Below are 17,670 nucleotides of genomic sequence, written 5' to 3'. Positions count from 1 at the left end.
CATACTAGAGCCTCTATCCACTTCCTACTTGAAACTCCCAGATTTAGACTAACTAAAGCAGGCGGAGCTAGCTTCCCTGTTAGAGCGGCCTGTGCTTGGAATTCATTCCCTATGGCACTGAGAGCTAATCTACCCTACTTTAGTTTCAGGAGTAAGGTGAAAAGTTGGCTCTGGAGTAACGACAACTAACCCATTCAACCTGGCCCTATCATTGCGCACAACCACCTTTGACTCCCCTGATACCAGACCTATGAGAGGGACTCGCATTCCTGTATTTCTTGTATATTGGTATTGTATATATGTTAATAACTCACATAATGCATATTCTGTATGTATCCTTTGTATGTACGCAACCTTAAGCCTAAGTATTCTTGTAACTGCTGCGCCCGGCTACCCCTGGGTTTTGGAGCGCATTATCAAATAATAAACTAAACTAAACTTATAGACGCAAATAAAATAAGTATTTCATTGCGCACTACATGCTAGGCGAGACCTGGGTGTGTGCCCGATTGACATCCTTAACGCACATATTAGTCTTGCAAAGCGAGTCAGAAAAAAAAAAGACGTGGTTTGCGATTGTACCATTCTTTGAATGCTGAGGCATCAGCCCTCTGAGATGTGGCAGGAAGTGGGTGACAGGAAATTGGTGAGTGCATGACTAAGAAAAAAGGTTGAGAGAAACATTTTGCCCCCGGTATAGTATGGAAATAAGCATTTCTGTAAGTCTTCCCAATAATCAGTTATTTGATTGAATGGCTCCTTTGAGAAGCAGTTGAATACCAAGTTGATTTCATTATTTTGTGTCTGCTTCTAGGAGATATTGCAAACTAAGGTGCATGTTAGGAAGAATTCTCTGTAAAGGCTAATTTCCCAAACCCAGCGAGTCCCCCAGCAGCTTTGCTGGATTTTTGGGGTTTATTTTTTTCTCCTGCTAAGAGTGAGACTCTTTTACTCCCACTCTTAGACATGATTTGAGGTGTTCCTTTGTCTTTCCATGTGTTTTATGGGCTATGGGGTCTTTTACTCCATAGGGTCTCATGTGTTTTTGATGTGGGTTACACAGCACCCTCCATGCCGTAACCCAGGGGTGTCGTAGCGACCCCCAAACAGACTCCATACCCTGGGATTGACTACTGTCTACCAGGGCATGTAAAGTCACCATTGGCTTTACTAGTCCCAAATTATGAACAGAAACCAGTACAAACCATCATAATGTGGACGTACTGGTCGGGGCAATTCGATTGCCCCGGGGTCTGTTTGAGGGGGCACGTCTCCGTCCCCCCTGATCGAGTTTTGGTTGGTGGCAGTGGATACTACTTTTTATATTCGACCGCGAATATATCTCTATGGGATTTTCCCATTGTTCGAGACTACCAACTTTAATTATTTAATTCCTATAGCCTCGAACATACCGTAGGTTTATTTATTTAATATTAATTCACCGGTTGGTATTTTTTGCCAGAACTCGATTCAAAAATGGCGTTTGTGTTCTCTTCTGCGACTCCAACCCAAGTCGAGCCCTTTGTTCCACTTTTTGGCGAGCTTCTCCACAGAAGCCTCCAAAAGTGGTGCCACTCTGTCTGGGTACCACAGGGGGTGTGGGAGGGGGTTTAGGCACCCTGGACTGAGTTGCGTTGGCAACTCAAGTCGCACTCTTGTGTGATTGGCCCAAGTGGTGAGCCGGCCGGCTCACCACTTAGCATGTTTGATTGACAGCTAGGCTGAATGAATGGGGGTTTGCTGCATAAAAGCAGGGCTTCGGGGACTGGAACTTCAGAAGTTGCCACAGGACCTAAGAATCCGAGGAGGGAGAAGCTGAGCTGACCTGAACCGTCTCACCACTTTTCCCGACGACAGAGGAGATCTCCAGTCCGGAGAGTCTTCTTCCTTTGACTGGTGGGGATAACCAGTTTTGCCTTCTTTTCACCTTCCTGGAGCATCTCGTGGCTGCCTTGCCTGTGACAAGCACCCCGGCAACCGGAATACCACGGCTTACCACTACCGCGAAGAGAAGGGTAGTACCTTTTAACCGAAGAACTCTGCGGCTGGTTTCTTCCCTGGCAGTGCAACGACCTTCATCTTTCCTCCACGGCGAGACCTCCTCTTCCTCTGGACAAAACACCGACTTGCACCCGCTGCCAGGAACAACTGCCCCCGCTGGTGCTTCCTTCACACTTAAGGTACTGTGTCTCGCCTGGCTTCCCTTGCGACAGATCGTTCGGGGTGACAGTAAAGCCTCGACTTTCTAACCTGGGCTGGCCTGGGACAACCTAGCTAACTTTTCCTGACTTTAATTTCATTCTTTGTGTGCGAACTATCTACAAGACTATTTGGGCATAACCCCGCTGTATGAACCTGGACCCCGTCTGCTCGCTCTCTCCGAGAGTGGGCCTTTCAACTCACTTCCTTGCTCTCCAGTAGAACTCTGCCTATCCTGCCTTACTGTGGTTCTTTTAAAAGTATTGAAATTTGTGTGCTTCCATAACTGCCTTTTCCCCACCCTTTTTAATAACTTATTAGAGTGCCATCTTACGTTAAGCGCTCACCTCCGTCTGAAAATAAGTGGTGTTTCTCATTAAGACTTGTCTAATAAGTAAGTAGGGTTGTGTGTATATATATATATATATAATAGTGACTGTGTGCTGAATGTACTTACCTCTTTGTTGCTAGTGTAATTTACAAGTGTGTCTTTAAATAATTATATACTTTTACACCAAAGCTCTGGTCAGTGTTTGCTTGTGCTACTGTATCTCTGTACCTATTGTGTATACTCTATATACTGCCTAACTCTTCTTGAGGAAAGTCTGACTGCTCAGCCACAGCTACCAAGTGAATCTGTGTGGTACAGACTGCTACCAAATGGGTTTACTGCCAAAAACCTGTAGTCTTAAATCTTTTGCAGTGGTCCCCAAGGGAACTGCACAGGTTTCTGCCCAACAGTGCATCTGTTCTAAAAGGCAACATCTCATACCACGTTATCTTGGGACATTCATTCTTTTGACTGGGTGACTAACTATGCACATTTTAAGATTGCTCCATTATATTAGAAATATGCTTTATGCAAGATCGAGAGGAAATGTAAAGGGATATATTTGTGATTTTATGACAACAGCAAATGGGAAGTGTGCAGCAGTATTGAAACTCATTTTGGCACCAGTGGATACAATGCCATCAAATTTACTGGCAACATCATTTTTGGCATTCACCTATTTCGGTCTTCAAGCAACAGTCGCGTGTGTATGGGCCAAGAGAAGCCAGGCAATCGACAAAAATGACTATCATTTAAAACCAAAATACTAGCTTGTCAACACAAGAACTGGCCACAATCCTAAAGAAAATACAAGGCGTTAATTTATTGCAGTTTTGAACCTGTGCCACAATTCATGCATTAGCAGTTTCACTTTCTTCAGACATTACCGAACATTTATATTACTTACTGAACCAGACTATTAAATCCGACCAGGGCTAATGTGTTACAAATTACTATCTATATAGAGCGCATCACAAAGTGAATTAGTCAAGTTTAAAAATATCCACTATGCTCCACTTATTGACCTTGGAGGAAAACAGAGCGGGGCTTGCTAAAATTCAACCCAGTCTCCTGCGAGACTTTAGGCATCCGCTCAGCCCATTGATCTGCTACCAGATGCTCTTCCTGAAATATCCGTTGTATTTTTGAAAAAATATATTCTTGACGTTGTATTTTTTCAAAAATATATTCGATTGCTACGTTTTCTTTCACAAGGTTTGTCCCTTATTGTGCCCATGTTTTCCACAGTTAATATAGTCTAAATTTTAGCACTTTCCTGTACATTAGCAAAATGAGAGGAAAAAATGTGTGTAGAAAAAAGCCTTACCGTTTGAAGAGGCATACAGAGCTTTCAGACAGCATCCACTCAACTTAAGAGCAGACAACTGGTTTCGTTCACAGTGCAGTACTTCAAGGTTGCTCAGGCATGTCATATCCAGCTCAGTGAGCTCATTGTCCCGCATGTCCAGCTGGGTCACATGAAGCAAGTGGCCTGCACCATCAACCAACAAGTCCTTTATAGTGTTCATTCTTAAAAGAAAAAGAAAAAAGCAAGTGTGCAGTTAAGACTTAGACATTTTGACTATAGCACCAAAAACAATTCACAGTCCAGATTCCATACCCCAGTAGCTCTCTGCAAATGTCTCAGAAACTGAACAGGGGATGCGGAGATTGGTTGTAAGGAGGGGGACACGAACAGGGAGAACAAAAAAGTTATGTATGGTAAACAACCTCTACTTATTTTAACATGCTATCACACTTACTACAGATAGCAGGGAGAGATGTCACAGCATACAAAAGTAATTTTACACAGGTTGATAGCAATTTTACTTTTAGTCAAAAATGTCCTTGCACAACGTCTGGCAAATAAGGAAATCACCACTTTCATTGTAGCGACAACACCTTAATATGAGAATGGCATATTTGCCTGGTGTTGACATCAAACATTTAACGTCAAGTTAACAATGCAAAGCGCTCATATCTGGAAACCGCATATGCAGGGACGTCATTTCACCAAAATGCCTGGGGTAGCGGAAGTGACATCACATGAACCTTGACGTCAGATGGCATCACAGGAAGTGATGTAATTTAACCCCACCCTGAAGTGACATCACGGAAAGCGATGGAACTCGACTTTTCACCCCTTGACAAAACAGCAAGTGGCATCACATAGCATTGTTTCCAACTACACTACGAAGAATATGGTTACAATATCACTGTAAAGTGATATACATTTCATACAAGAACGGATCACCATATGTGCAGTTAATATCAATGCGTATAGGCCCATATTAGCAAATTACTGTGAACGCAAGCAGGCGTCCAAGGCCAAACGATAATTATGTGTTATTATACAGCACTTACACTTAAGCGCTTAATATAGAACAAATATACATACAATTACACCCCACCTGTGTTGGTACTCATTTATCAACCTTAGCAGGATGAAAGGCTGCGTTGACCTTGCCGGGATTCGAACCTCCATCCTGCAGATGACACGCAATGCAGCAGCGAGCCCTCAAGCCACTGAGCTATCCTACTGGCTATAGCTATTAAAAAATCAGCCACTACAGAAACAAAGAGCAGGAAGTCTTCCTGATTATGACAGAGGCCTGGCCAGCCCCCATATGGGAGGTATTTTATGCGACCCTCCGTTCTTCTTCTTTTACTTTGCGCTAGATCTGGAAGGTTTTGACAAAACTCAGTTTTTACTGAGTAAAGTTCAAATAAAATAAAAAAGAAAAAAAGAAACAAAGAAGAGCAACATGCCACTGGCCACAGCCCAGGAGCCTCAATTAAAAAAAGAAAAATTAAAAAGTAACATTTTTTTAAAACTTTTTTTTAGGGGTAGCAAGGGCGAACTGCAGCTCCTGGCAACCCCTAAATGACGTTCCGGCGTGTATGTGCGTATTCGTGAGCTGGAGGAGACCAAGAAGTGGTGACAGGCAGCTGTGCGAGGTAAGGAGGGGGACCGAGGTTAGGTGTGTGGGAGTGGGAGTTAGGATAGGAGGATGTGGTGGGGGAGAACTCGAAGGGGCTGGTTAAACCGATGGGGATGCGCGGGTGTCCCCTGCATAGATAGATGGTAGGGAGGGGATGCGCAACAAAATGGAGGTTTCTCTGCAGCACCAGAACTGGGCTTTGGCGAAAACAGCCTGTGGGAAATCATCATAGATCTGCAAAAAAAAACAAGCTCTTGAGCAAAAGAGCAGGGAACAAGGGTCAAAGAAGCCATTTGGTGTGGTCAAAGTTGCAACTTTGTAGAGTACCTGTATAGGCTCTTGTTACAGGATTGCCACTCACAAAGGCTTTGCGTTTAAATGTTCAGCAATACCCAACATATGAGGGATACTCGGAATTGAGTATGCCTTCAGGAAACAGAAGACTATAAAGCGATACAGAGAAGGTTGCTTTCCTGTAGAAGTGCAGACCTAAAAAGGCTGTCTTTCCAAAGCACCAAACGTCTTAATTCTGCCTATGTAGTTATTTGAAAGTCAGTCAAGTTGATGCACCAGCAACAGTGTGTGGTGGGTGCATATTGCAGATCACGGGAGGGGCAGCCATTTTCTCTATAAGCAGCAACACCAGAGCAGACACCCCTCTTTCCCTTGAAACCAAAGGAGCACCTATCTGGATTCCAGCATAGAAAACAGAAAGGCATATTTTGACTGAACCAGTCCTTGGATGGTTAGAGAAGAAGGATTGGGTTGGCAGTTTAGATATGATGCTGTAGCACCAATTTTACACTTGCCCACCCGTTTCTCTGTCAATCCTGAACAGAAGGTATAAAACATCAGAACCCTCCTAAAGATGAGTGAACTTAAATTACGAGAAAAAGTTGACAAGCCTTTCCCAATGTGATTATTGCATACTGCCAGCACTACTTCAGCGTATGTCTGATCAGTCGAGAGATACGTTCGGTTTTCATTATGAGTGTTCCTTATCAGCTTGCAGTTCCTATTCAGCTGTGCCTCATATGGGGCTCCCTTTGTTGCATTTGTTCAGGCGCACAATATCCATCACATTAGGCTGGTGGATGAACAAGTGTGAATCAAGGTCTCAAGTTCCAGTTGGTCAACTCGGAGCAAATGGCATCTGTCAATTCTGTGGTTCTACTGAGTATATCATGTTCAATCGGAAAGGTTTCTATTATGAGAGTAAAATAAAGGCCAGTATATCTTCCTACATTACAAATAGAGTCTACTGATTTTAAGTCACCCTGAGCATGCAGCAAACTAGTCAGGGATGGAAAAACGTGGCTTAAGAAAATAGTTCCTTGCTATGTTCCCTTGGGTCAGTAGGCTCACCCATATGGGTGTCAGGTTGTTGTAGCTAAGAGGAACAGCAGGGCTTGGCACTGCAAAGCCAGCTAGCTCAATGTAGTAGATGAGGAAACCGGTGGTGCAGGAAGGGAACAAAAAGGTGGTTGGAACTGACAGCACACTTACAAACTCTGAATGGGTGTCCTAAAGTAATCCCTTACTTTGTTGGATATTGCTCTCTTCTGTGGCAAGAATTCTGCCTCATGAATCCCGAAAGTTATACCCTGCACTCCTTGGTAATGATGTAACTACACGAAGTATTTTAAAGATATGGTAATCTGATTTGAGGTGCAGAGGAGAAAAAAGTCTTGGTTGGTTTATTTACAAAAGTGACGTCATGAACATTAAACGTGATGACATCAGCAGGACGTAACCACGTTGCTACCTACAAATAACAGCCATCTTTTGAACATGGGTTGTGCCGCGTACCGGGACAAAGGAGCACACTTAATCCCTAAAAAAAGACAGAACCTTTGAGTAAGTAGGAGAATAAGTGCTGTATTCCCACGTTACTGGCATTGTGCACACAATTTGTAAGCACTTAAAGTTGAAAGTTCTGTTAATTTGTTGGATCACACTTCATTGAACAAAGCCTGCTAGGTCTAAAGTTGTGCCATTAGGTCTTTATTATTACTGAAGGTGCCGACACGTGTTTCAACCACTCAAGGGTCTTTATCACGGTAAGCTTGGATATTTCATGGAAATTGAATTGATGAGGCGTGATGTCCAACGTAGTTCTGTGCACTGGATAGTACTTCTATGGATTCCAATAACCTCAAACTGCTGTTTCCTCTATGGTCGGAGAGGAGACAGCAGATTGAAGCCATCCACCTTCCTAGAAGAACTATCTAGTGCACAGCAGGCATCACGCATCATTTCAATTTTCACTTGAGAAACACTTGTGTATAGGCACATTATAAATGCCATATCATACATCATATCATGAAATATCCAAGCCCGCCTTGATAAAGACCCTTGAGCGGTCGAAACATGTGTCAACACCTTCAGTAATAATAAAGACCTAATGGCACAACTTTAGAGCCAGCAGGCTCTTTTTTCAATGAAGTGTTGTCCAAGAAATTAACAGAACTTTCAACTTTAGGTGCTTACGAATTATGTGCACAGCACCAATAATGTGGGAATCCAACACTCATTCTCAGACTCTTCGCTTGGGGTACTAGAGCACTACCCCCATTGGATTACTGCAACAAGCATCTTCTACGCAATGATCTCAAGTAGATCTGTTCAGCGCAGTAGCCATATGTTCCTGGTGCTCTCACCCCCTCTCTAAACCCTTTGAGTAAGTAGACTCATCTAGGCAATTCTGGTTGCCCCTTATGCTTAGACAATTTGAGGTGGATCCTTAAAACTATCACTCTGTCCACAGATCCAGATAGGTGGTGGTCCATTCTTGGAATTTTTTATTACAAGAAACAGCACACATTAGCGTGAGCCTCCCTTAGATGAGCAACGTTTTTAAAGCTTTTTTACTTGCATATTGGAAATTTATTTACATACTTGCACACTATTCCTCTCACCATAGAAAACGATAACAGGATTCTCTTGGCACTTAAGATGAAGACCAACATCATGACCAGCGACTTTGAGGTTGGGTCGATATACCTAAAGGTTAGCAACCACTTCTAGGACTGCTTAAAATGTTGGAAATTATTGAACAGCAAAGTTAGATAATACATTTTTCCATGTGTCCCTTAACTATTGCTGCCAATTTTGAACTAACCTATTTTGTCACCCAGCCCTAAACAGGCCCATTGTTTGATCATAACTACTGTTGCCATCTCAAACTTGCCTACCCTGCCTTACCGGCTGCTTAGACTCACCTAGACCCACTGCTTGTTCTTAACCACTGCCGCTTCTCTTGTACCAGCCATCTTGTTGCTCAGACCCAGCCACTCCTTTGCCTGACTCCAACTGCTATGCTATTGCTAGAACCAGCCTATTTTGTTATCTAGACCCACCCAGGCCCCATTATCTGATTGTTTGAGTATCACTTGAATTGCCGAACTAGCTTATCAAGGAGGGGCATCAATACTCAACACTACCTCTACTGCGCTAACCCACTACTCACACTGACTTAACCCTATGCACTTCTAGTTCTGTAACTCAGCTCTGCACTACTTGGTCTATCCATGATATGCCCAGGTTGTCACCTGCCCCACTACACGAGCTAGCCACTACATCATGATTCGCAGGTTTGACTCCCCTGCCCACATGGAGCATCCACTGGACCCTAACCAAAGCTCTACCACAACCTTTAACCCCACAATAAAGGCCACCCTCGTTCTACCTGCACTGAACACCTTCAGCCGAGACTCAAGAATCAGGCCCACACCATTCCTACCCAATTTACACACTGTCCCATCTTGAAACAGTAATGGCTCACCCGTTATCCCCACCACTGACAAAAATACACCTAACCGCTCAGCAGGTATACCTACTAGCTGCCCTGACACCTCTGACAGAAACAATAGACTAAGGGCTAGGATCCTTACGCACCATAGCCGACTAACCAAATATAACCCTAAGACTAACAGCAATCCGCCTACAGCACACACTGACCAAAAACCCAACCACAAACAACTGCAGGTCAATCTGAAAGACGCCAGTCAATAAAAAAACCCAGCAGCTCACGCAGAAGCAGCCTATAAAAGGGGCTCTCCTAAATGCTAGATCCCTTGTTGCCCACGCTACTGACATTGCAGACATTATCAAATGATCTTGACTTCCTTGCAATAACAGTAACCTGCCTGCATGCTGCAGCAGGCCCATCTCTTGCCCTAGCGGTCCCCGCCAACTACTCTATTCTTAAAGCTGATTGACCCAACTCTAGAGGAGGAGGCACTGCCATCATCTTCAGATCCACACTTGACATGAGAATAGCCACCTCGACTCCCTTCGCCTCATGTGAATTCCTATCAGTTAAATTCCAAACCTCGCTCAAAAGTACTATTACCATCCACCTAATGTACAGGCCTCCAGGTCCCATAGGATAATTCAAGGAAGACATTACATCATTAGTGGCTGACAACACCAAACTAACTGCGCAAAACATTATCCTAGGTGATTTTAACCTTGGTTATAATGACCCTAATGTCTTACCTGCCACATCTTTAGCCAACGCCTTGTCAGAACATGGTTTCCTGCAAACAATTACTCAACCCACCCACGGGAAAGGTAGGACACTCGATTTGGTAGCGGACCTAAATTGCAACATCACAATAAAGGAGTCATCACCTCTATTGTGGACTGACCACCATCTCCTCTCCTTTGAGCTTAACATCAACAATCTAGAGAAGAAAACAATCCTACTGGCACCACCATGTCTCACTAAAAATAAACGTAACATCACAGCCGAGGCTATCTTACCTCTAGTAATCCTCCTACTCGATGCTCTAACCCTCACGAATGACACAAATCTGATGGTAGACACCTACAATGAATCTATGGCCAACACTAAAGCTGCGTAGTGGGAGACCAAGAGCACATCTGAACTCCTGGTTTACCCCTGGACTTAAATTACTACGTACAGAAAAGAGGAAACTTGAAACACTTTGGAAGAATACCCAGTCTTCAGAGAATAAAACCAATTTAGCAAATATCATGGCCACATTCAAAAGTGAGATTATCCGCACCAAAAAAGAAACCTTCAATGATAGAATAAACCAAGCAGGCTCCAGCACCAAAGAATTGTTCAACATCTAAGAGAGCTGGAAAACCCCAACCCACCCGCAGACACCAGCCTTAAGAATATATCTTGGAGCATCCAAAATGCACTCATCAATAAAATTACTGGTCTCCAGACCAAAATAGCCGACAAACAGCACCAACTAACCACCTGTAATCCAATTAGTTCGACTACTCCTGACGCTTCGCACCAAAATTCAGGATTTAAATTCCCTAAAATATAAGTGCCAGAGGTACAAAAAATTATAGCCTCACTGAAACCTAATTGCAAAGGTGACAGTTGCCCAGCACAGATTATAAAAGATGCGGTCAGAGATGTGGCTCCTTTTATTACCAAATTCATCATTCTCCGGTAATGCCGTACCATGAAACCCGAAGGAATCGTGGGTGCTTCCATTTCTTAAGAAACGAACGTTAGACCCATCCGTACCCACAAACTATAGACCGATCACAAAGGTCCCTTTTCTTTTAAAAATTCTAGACAGAGTTGCATAGTTGCAAATTCAGGACTATCTTGAGACTAACAAATAACTAGGAACACGACAATCTGGCTTCAGACCCCAACATGGAACGGAAACCTCCCTTGTTGACCTCAAAAGCCAGATTGATGAACTAAAAGACAATGGCAAAGGGGCCATCCTACTCCTCCTAGACTTAGCGGCGGCCTTTGACCTGGCAGACCACAAGGTACTGTGACCACCTCACATCGGCAGCTCATTTCTCGAGTCCCGCCATCACGTGGATTCAATCATTCCTTAACAATAGGACATGCATGTCTTCTCACCTATAGCAGCGGCCGACCCCATACTTATCACTTGTGGCGTGCCACAAGGCTCATGCGTGTCGCCCACTTTGTATAACTTTTTCAAAGCCCCTATTTGATAAACTGGACCTTCTGGGTGTCACCTACACTAATGACACAGATGACACCCAGCTAATCCTACCCTTATCAGATATCTATGACATAGATGCATCTCGGATCAACAAAATTTACACCATCATTCAGGCATGGATGGCCCTTCACGGCCTCTGCCTGAAAGATAAGACTGAGTGTCTCCTGGTCGGCTCACCTACCAACCTACAGAATCTTAGCCCCAACTATACCAGCTTAAGCATAGATGGGAACAACATACCCATTGCCAAGGATGTAAAAACTCTAGGCTTTTACCTCAACGCCAACTTTAAACTAACTAAACTTGTAAACATGACTGCCTCAGCCACCACCTACACTGGCAAGTTGATCAGGGCGTGCAGACCTCACACTAGCCAGAGCACTCATACAGTCCAAACTGGACTATTGCAACGGTCTCTACCTAGGCGCTAATAAGTCCATACTCAACAAACTGCAGATACTGCAGAACAACGCGCTCAGAGCCGCTTTAAACATACCCAGAAAGAGAACATATCTTTGCAACTAGAAAACATTGCAAATGGCACTCCATACAAGAAAAAATTGACCTCAAACACTTTGCCTCACCCACAAAGCACTGAACCGCCAAGCCCCACCCTACCTTACTGAAAAATTCACCCTAAGGCACTCTATCCACACTACAAGATCCACCTAAACTTCCTGCCCAGTGGTACCTAGATACAACCTCAAAAGAGCAGGTAGCTCCAGTTTGCCGGTCCTGGCTTCCCAACTCTGGAACACACTGCCACAGGACATCAAATCCATCCAAGTTTTCGAAAAATTCAGAAGTAGTGTTATCTTTTGGCTACTCAATAAGAACTAACCACACTTGTTCCCATTCTCCCACTCATGACTATACCTGTGCCTGGACTTCTGCATCAATTGAATGCCAAGTCTTATGTACCATTCTGTATGACCTGTATCATGTGTCTCATGTAATACTCTGCATGATCTGTAACATTTAACTGTATTTTTAACCACTAGCGCCCAGATACCCCTGGGTCAGGCATGCTATATAAGTAAAATAAACAAACAAGTACTATGAACATTACAGAATGACATAATTAGTAATCCAATGGCTATGGACTTTTGTCACAACTGATGTGGAATGATTATTTAAAATGCATTGCTAGAAGGACCTTGGACATTTTGAGACAACATGAACTTGTAATCTCTGACATAACTAAAGACTTCCAAGTATAGATGATTGGAATGTAATGAACAATGAAATCTATATACACAAACAACATATTTTGGTTTACTAAAATTATATTAGAACATTTTCTTTGTAGAAATGATTTGAAATGTCCCCCTGATGAAGAGAAGTAATATCTAGAAACGCTTTGGGCTTAAAGAATAAATACAAATTGTATTTACATGAAAAACTGCTTCAAAGCTATATTTGTGACAAATGACTATTGATGAATAATAAATGAAATGTATAACAGGATTATATGATTACCTGCTATCTAAGAATTCTATTCCTAAAAAGTATGGCTTTCATTATTGGGCCCAAAGACAGTGTGCGGATGACGGGTGTTCCCCAACATGGAACTTTCATTGTTTAAGAATTCTGCCCCACACAACCCCCACGCCCACAATTCTGGAGAATCACCCAGTATAGATAAAGAAAGGGTGCCTGGGAGCCAAAATGTTTTTGCATTCATCTGGGACCTCCAAGACTGGGCAACCATTGATGGTGGATTAATAGAAGTCTTCAGAAGAATATACTAAACCTGTATCAGCGATCGACTAGGATATGCTGATATTGGCATGGAAGGAACCATCCAATCAGTGTGCAAATTGTGGCTTCTACATCATTAGGGTAAGAAACCCGTCAATGCATGCTTTTGACAGACCGTACAGGATTAGGCCCCTGTAACGCAAGTTACTCTTCTCCTTTGCACCCTTTACTCACAGAACCTCTCCAGAGGCAGAGATTGGGGCCAACATTTCCAGATGCTTAATTCAATAGTTTCACAGAAACATCCACAGAACATACTTTCTCTGGTAACAACCGTGGTTCCTTGTAAAAGGCACTGAACAGTGGAATACCGTTATAGAAGAAGGTACACATAAAAAAGTTTTTTTTTCCCCTTGGAACGCTGCCCATCCTGATGCATTTTCAAGCATCTTTAGGGCCAACAAAGTCACTGTGCCAGAGGGCTACACTGGCTCTTATTTCACTGCATCTTGGATCTTGTTTCCTATGACATTAATACAAGAGTGTTGTCCCTGAAAGGAAACACTACACCGGTAGTCCTTGATAGAATCCCGACTGGGGTGTTGCAGGAATAGGACCATGGAAAGCCTGGGGAAGCTCTTGAACAACAGAGTTTTGACCAAAATAACAAATCTATATGGAATGTCTAGCAAGAATAAGTCATGGGGGACGGGTGGGTTAGAGATAAAAGGGATCCCTCTGCTTCCGCCTGCTCACTATTGAGCCCACAAAGACCAATGAACTCAATGTGTTAAAGACCTCTGTCTTCTGGTGTTAAGTTTTTGAGGATGCAACCTGAAAGGGAGTCGATGCAGACACAACCTGCAACTTGATTCTGAATGCTGGAGAAAAAAAATGTATGATGTAGCATCTTTTAAGGCAAATGCATTGAGCCAAAAATTACCATAAAAGAAATGCACAAGTCTAGAGAACAGTAGAGCAAAAGAAAAAAGCCTCTGAAATACAAGCCAAATATCAAGTGAAATTAAAATGCGCTTACAGCCGACTGCAGTTCTGCCAGGAGCTTTTGTCTTTCCAAAGAAGAGAGAAGGGACAGCACTAGATACCTATGTGTGCACAGACAAACTGAATAATACACACAGGGCTTCCATTTCCTTAGGCCTTGCAAGAATTGCTCGGGTCAGTAGGTAACACTGGGAGAAGCAGAAAGGACTGTTGGTAATCTAGAGGTACATTTTTCATTTGCCTCATTAAAGGCAAAGAAATACATTAACGCAAAGGAAGTTTGTGCTGGTTACTCCAAACATTCTCCAAAAATAAAAACACCACATGGTAGTGGTCTACAGTGTACATAACAGAAAATCTAACACAAAACTTTGAAAAGTACTGATGGTAACGCACAGGAATGTTGCATGCCTAGGTGAAGGAGGCATCACTGCTGAGCTGGCAGTTGCCCTCTGTGTGCCGATATGCAGCAGCACAGAGCTGTGGACCAGAGTTAGTGTTCCATGAAGCAATGTGCTTGTCATTAGATGCTGCAATGTCCCAACAGCAGGTTGCTGCAGCACAGTGCCAGCCATTCAGAAGATCAGACACACCCATGCGGCAAAATCATCTCCCAGCTGGACCAGTCTCTGTATCAACTTACATCAATATAACTAATAGCAGGGAGAAAATGTCCATACTACTGGGGGCGATTGTCCGGTCTTGACTATTGGGGATCTATTTTTTTTTTGTAAGACCCGTTTTGCACATTGTGTCAAACTTATTGCTCCATGTTTTAAGACAAAAATTGATGCATGATTTAATTTCCTTCTGCCCGTCTTATCTTTATTTGTGGGCCCTACAGATTACTTTACTGTAACATTGCTATTTTGACTTAAAGTCTTATCCAAAAGATTACAATTGCTCAGCACCCAGGCAACCAAACTCAGTGGGATAAGGAAGGCGAGAAAACTCAACATTTCCCATGAAGCCTATGAAGTATCCGCTGTAGCGGAATAAAATGAGCCACTTGTAAACGATGCAAGTCGTAAGTGCGTGAACCAGGAAAGATTTTAATCTTAGAACGACAGTAAATCACATCATACCCCTTGCCCACACTGCAACTTGAAATTAGTTTGATCTTTCTAGTACACTCTAATCTTCTCAGGAAAAAGCATAGCATATTTGAAACCACTCTCCTGCAGCTTTTGTTTGGCCACTGGGAAATTGTCCAGTGGTTAGGTCTGAATAAACATATCCTGGACTTATGGTAGCGCAGTCCAACAAGCACCCTGGCCCGCAAGCCATGTGGCCTTGCATAGATTTAGATCTCCATAGCTGAGAAGGCTGGCAATGATTGGTCTAGCAGGTTGTCTGATTTTGGTGGAGGAACAAGGAATCTTATTCTTCTCTAAGGAAGGAGGACAGTGAGAACAGATGGACCTGAAGTATTTCCTACAGGAATTTGATAAACTTAAAGTTGATAACAGCAGTTTACTTTAGTGACCTAAACATCAAACGTTACTTCTGCACGACCAGGCCTCCACATCTTTATTTTTGGCCTGGATTCTCTTTACCTCATGGACAAGTTTCTCACGTCAGATCAGCGTTGTTTCTCCCTCACCTTCCAAGAAGCAGATCCTGATAGTTGGCTCAGAGATCCTGCAAACTTTGTAGATCCTGACCTGCAGCGTGTGGACCTTGAATGCTAGACAGTCCAGCTTCACTGAACTGGGTAAGGGTAACAAACAAGACAGCGTTTAGCGCCAGCCTGCTGGCTGCTCATTGGGTCGAGTGGCTGGCTTGAGTTTGGATACCTACTTTTTAGGAAAAGCTGCGCCAAACCTGTCTTTTGCCCCCTCTCGCTATGCATCCAATGGGTGAGCCAAACTAGGACCCAGAATGGTAAAGTATGCAGTGAGATAGGGACTGGGCAAAAGCATGGGATAGTAAAACAGTGTCAGAGCAGGATGGCCTTTCCAATGGAGGTAGGACCACGGTGTGCAGCAAACGCCAACAGCAGTACCATTAATGGTTTTAAGAGGTGCTATGGAAGACACGACTGGTTGGCAACAGGGCGCAATCAGATTTTGAAAGAAGGTAATAAGTTCTATGGTTTGGTTTACATGGAACTTTGAAATTAACTTAGGTGAGAACCTAGGATGTGTTCAGAGGACAACTTTGTCCTTGTGTATGATGTAAAAGGGGTCTTGTAGAGACCAAGCCTGTAGCTCACTGAATCGTCTTCTAGAGGTGATAGCTACTAGGAATGCAGTCTTGTAAGTAAGATGTTTTAGGCTTGCCTTGTGAATGGGCTCAACGTATGGGCCCATGAGTTTGGAGAGCAAAACATTGAGATCCCATCCTGGAGGAAGGTTGGACATTGGGGGGAGGGGTGGGTATAGCCTCTTTATCACTTCCATGAATGCCTTAATGACAGGGACTTTCCACCAGGACACTGTTTTGTGAGGTGGTATAAGCCGACGGGGCCACCGGATGCACCTTTATGGAAATAAACACTAGGCGGAGTCTAGTAGGTAAAGCATGTAGTGTAGAAATTAATAGTTACTCACCGTAGTGACTAACATACTCTTAGTCCATAGCCCCCTTTCCTCCATACTGCATGGGCGTCCCTCACGAGGGACGGGAGACAACCTTTTTCACCAGAAAAATCTTACCCTTTAAATTTAGAGGCGCGGCCCTTGGAGCATGCACTCGCCTGACTCACTCCTCAGTCCCCATTGACGCGTCCACAATATTTAACATTGCCTAATGACACTAGTATTATTGGGGGGGAGGATAGTATGGAGGAAAGGGGACCATGGACTAAGAGTATGTTAGTCACTATGGTGAGTAACTATTAATTACTCTTACGTCCCGTCCCCTTTCATCCATAATGCATGGGCGATTACAACTAAATGTAGCCCTAGGGTGCAGAGGAGACCCTCCTTAAGCAAAGAGGTTTCTTAAAACCACCTGCCCAAAAGCCGCGTTTGATCTAGAGGCGGCGTCCAAATAGTAGTGCTTACAGAAAGCCGAAGGGGTGGCCCAGGTAGCCACCCTGCTGATCTGCACATGCCATTGGAACGCGATGGCCGCGGCTTTGGCTCTGACCGCATGGGCATGCAAATTGGCCGGCACTAGTTTGTGCTGTCCCTCATAGGCCTCCTTGAAGGCCGCGACCATCCACTTTGCTATGGAGGCCTTGGAGACCTGATAGCCGGGCCTTGAACCACCAAAAGTGATAAAGAGGGCATCCGACTTGCAGAAGTCCATGGACCTGTCCAGGGAGCATTTCAGCTTGCATCTGACTTCCAGACGGTGCAAGACCCTCTGTGGCTCGTCCATGGGGTCGGCAAAGAAGGTGGGTAAGACTATTTCCTCGTTGAGATGGAAGGAGGAAGTCACCTTGGGTAGGAATGCAGGGTGCATCCGCAGGACGGCCTTGTGCCTGTGAAAGGTAGTGTAGGGCTCTTAGGCCACGAGGGCCCAGATCTCACTGACTGTGAGCTGAGATGAGGCCCCCAAGCAGAGC

General features: G+C 43.9%; 1 protein-coding gene across 1 annotated transcript in view; it reads right to left on the bottom strand.

Moving 5' to 3' along the window:
• The window catches only part of PHLPP1 (PH domain and leucine rich repeat protein phosphatase 1), a 1,441,444-nt gene that overhangs the window by 703,020 nt on the left and 720,754 nt on the right, over positions 1-17,670 (bottom strand). The window contains exon 7 of the mRNA XM_069613677.1: positions 3,858-4,060. Within this exon, the coding sequence (XP_069469778.1) occupies positions 3,858-4,060 (203 nt within the window). The remainder of the gene's footprint in view (positions 1-3,857; positions 4,061-17,670) is intronic.

The sequence above is a fragment of the Ambystoma mexicanum genome, chromosome 5p (assembly GCF_040938575.1).
Source record: "Ambystoma mexicanum isolate Mex_15411 chromosome 5p, UKY_AmexF1_1, whole genome shotgun sequence".
Taxonomy (NCBI): domain Eukaryota; kingdom Metazoa; phylum Chordata; class Amphibia; order Caudata; family Ambystomatidae; genus Ambystoma; species Ambystoma mexicanum.
The sequence above is the reverse complement of the archived record's forward strand: the minus strand, read 5'-3'. Positions and strand labels throughout refer to the sequence as shown.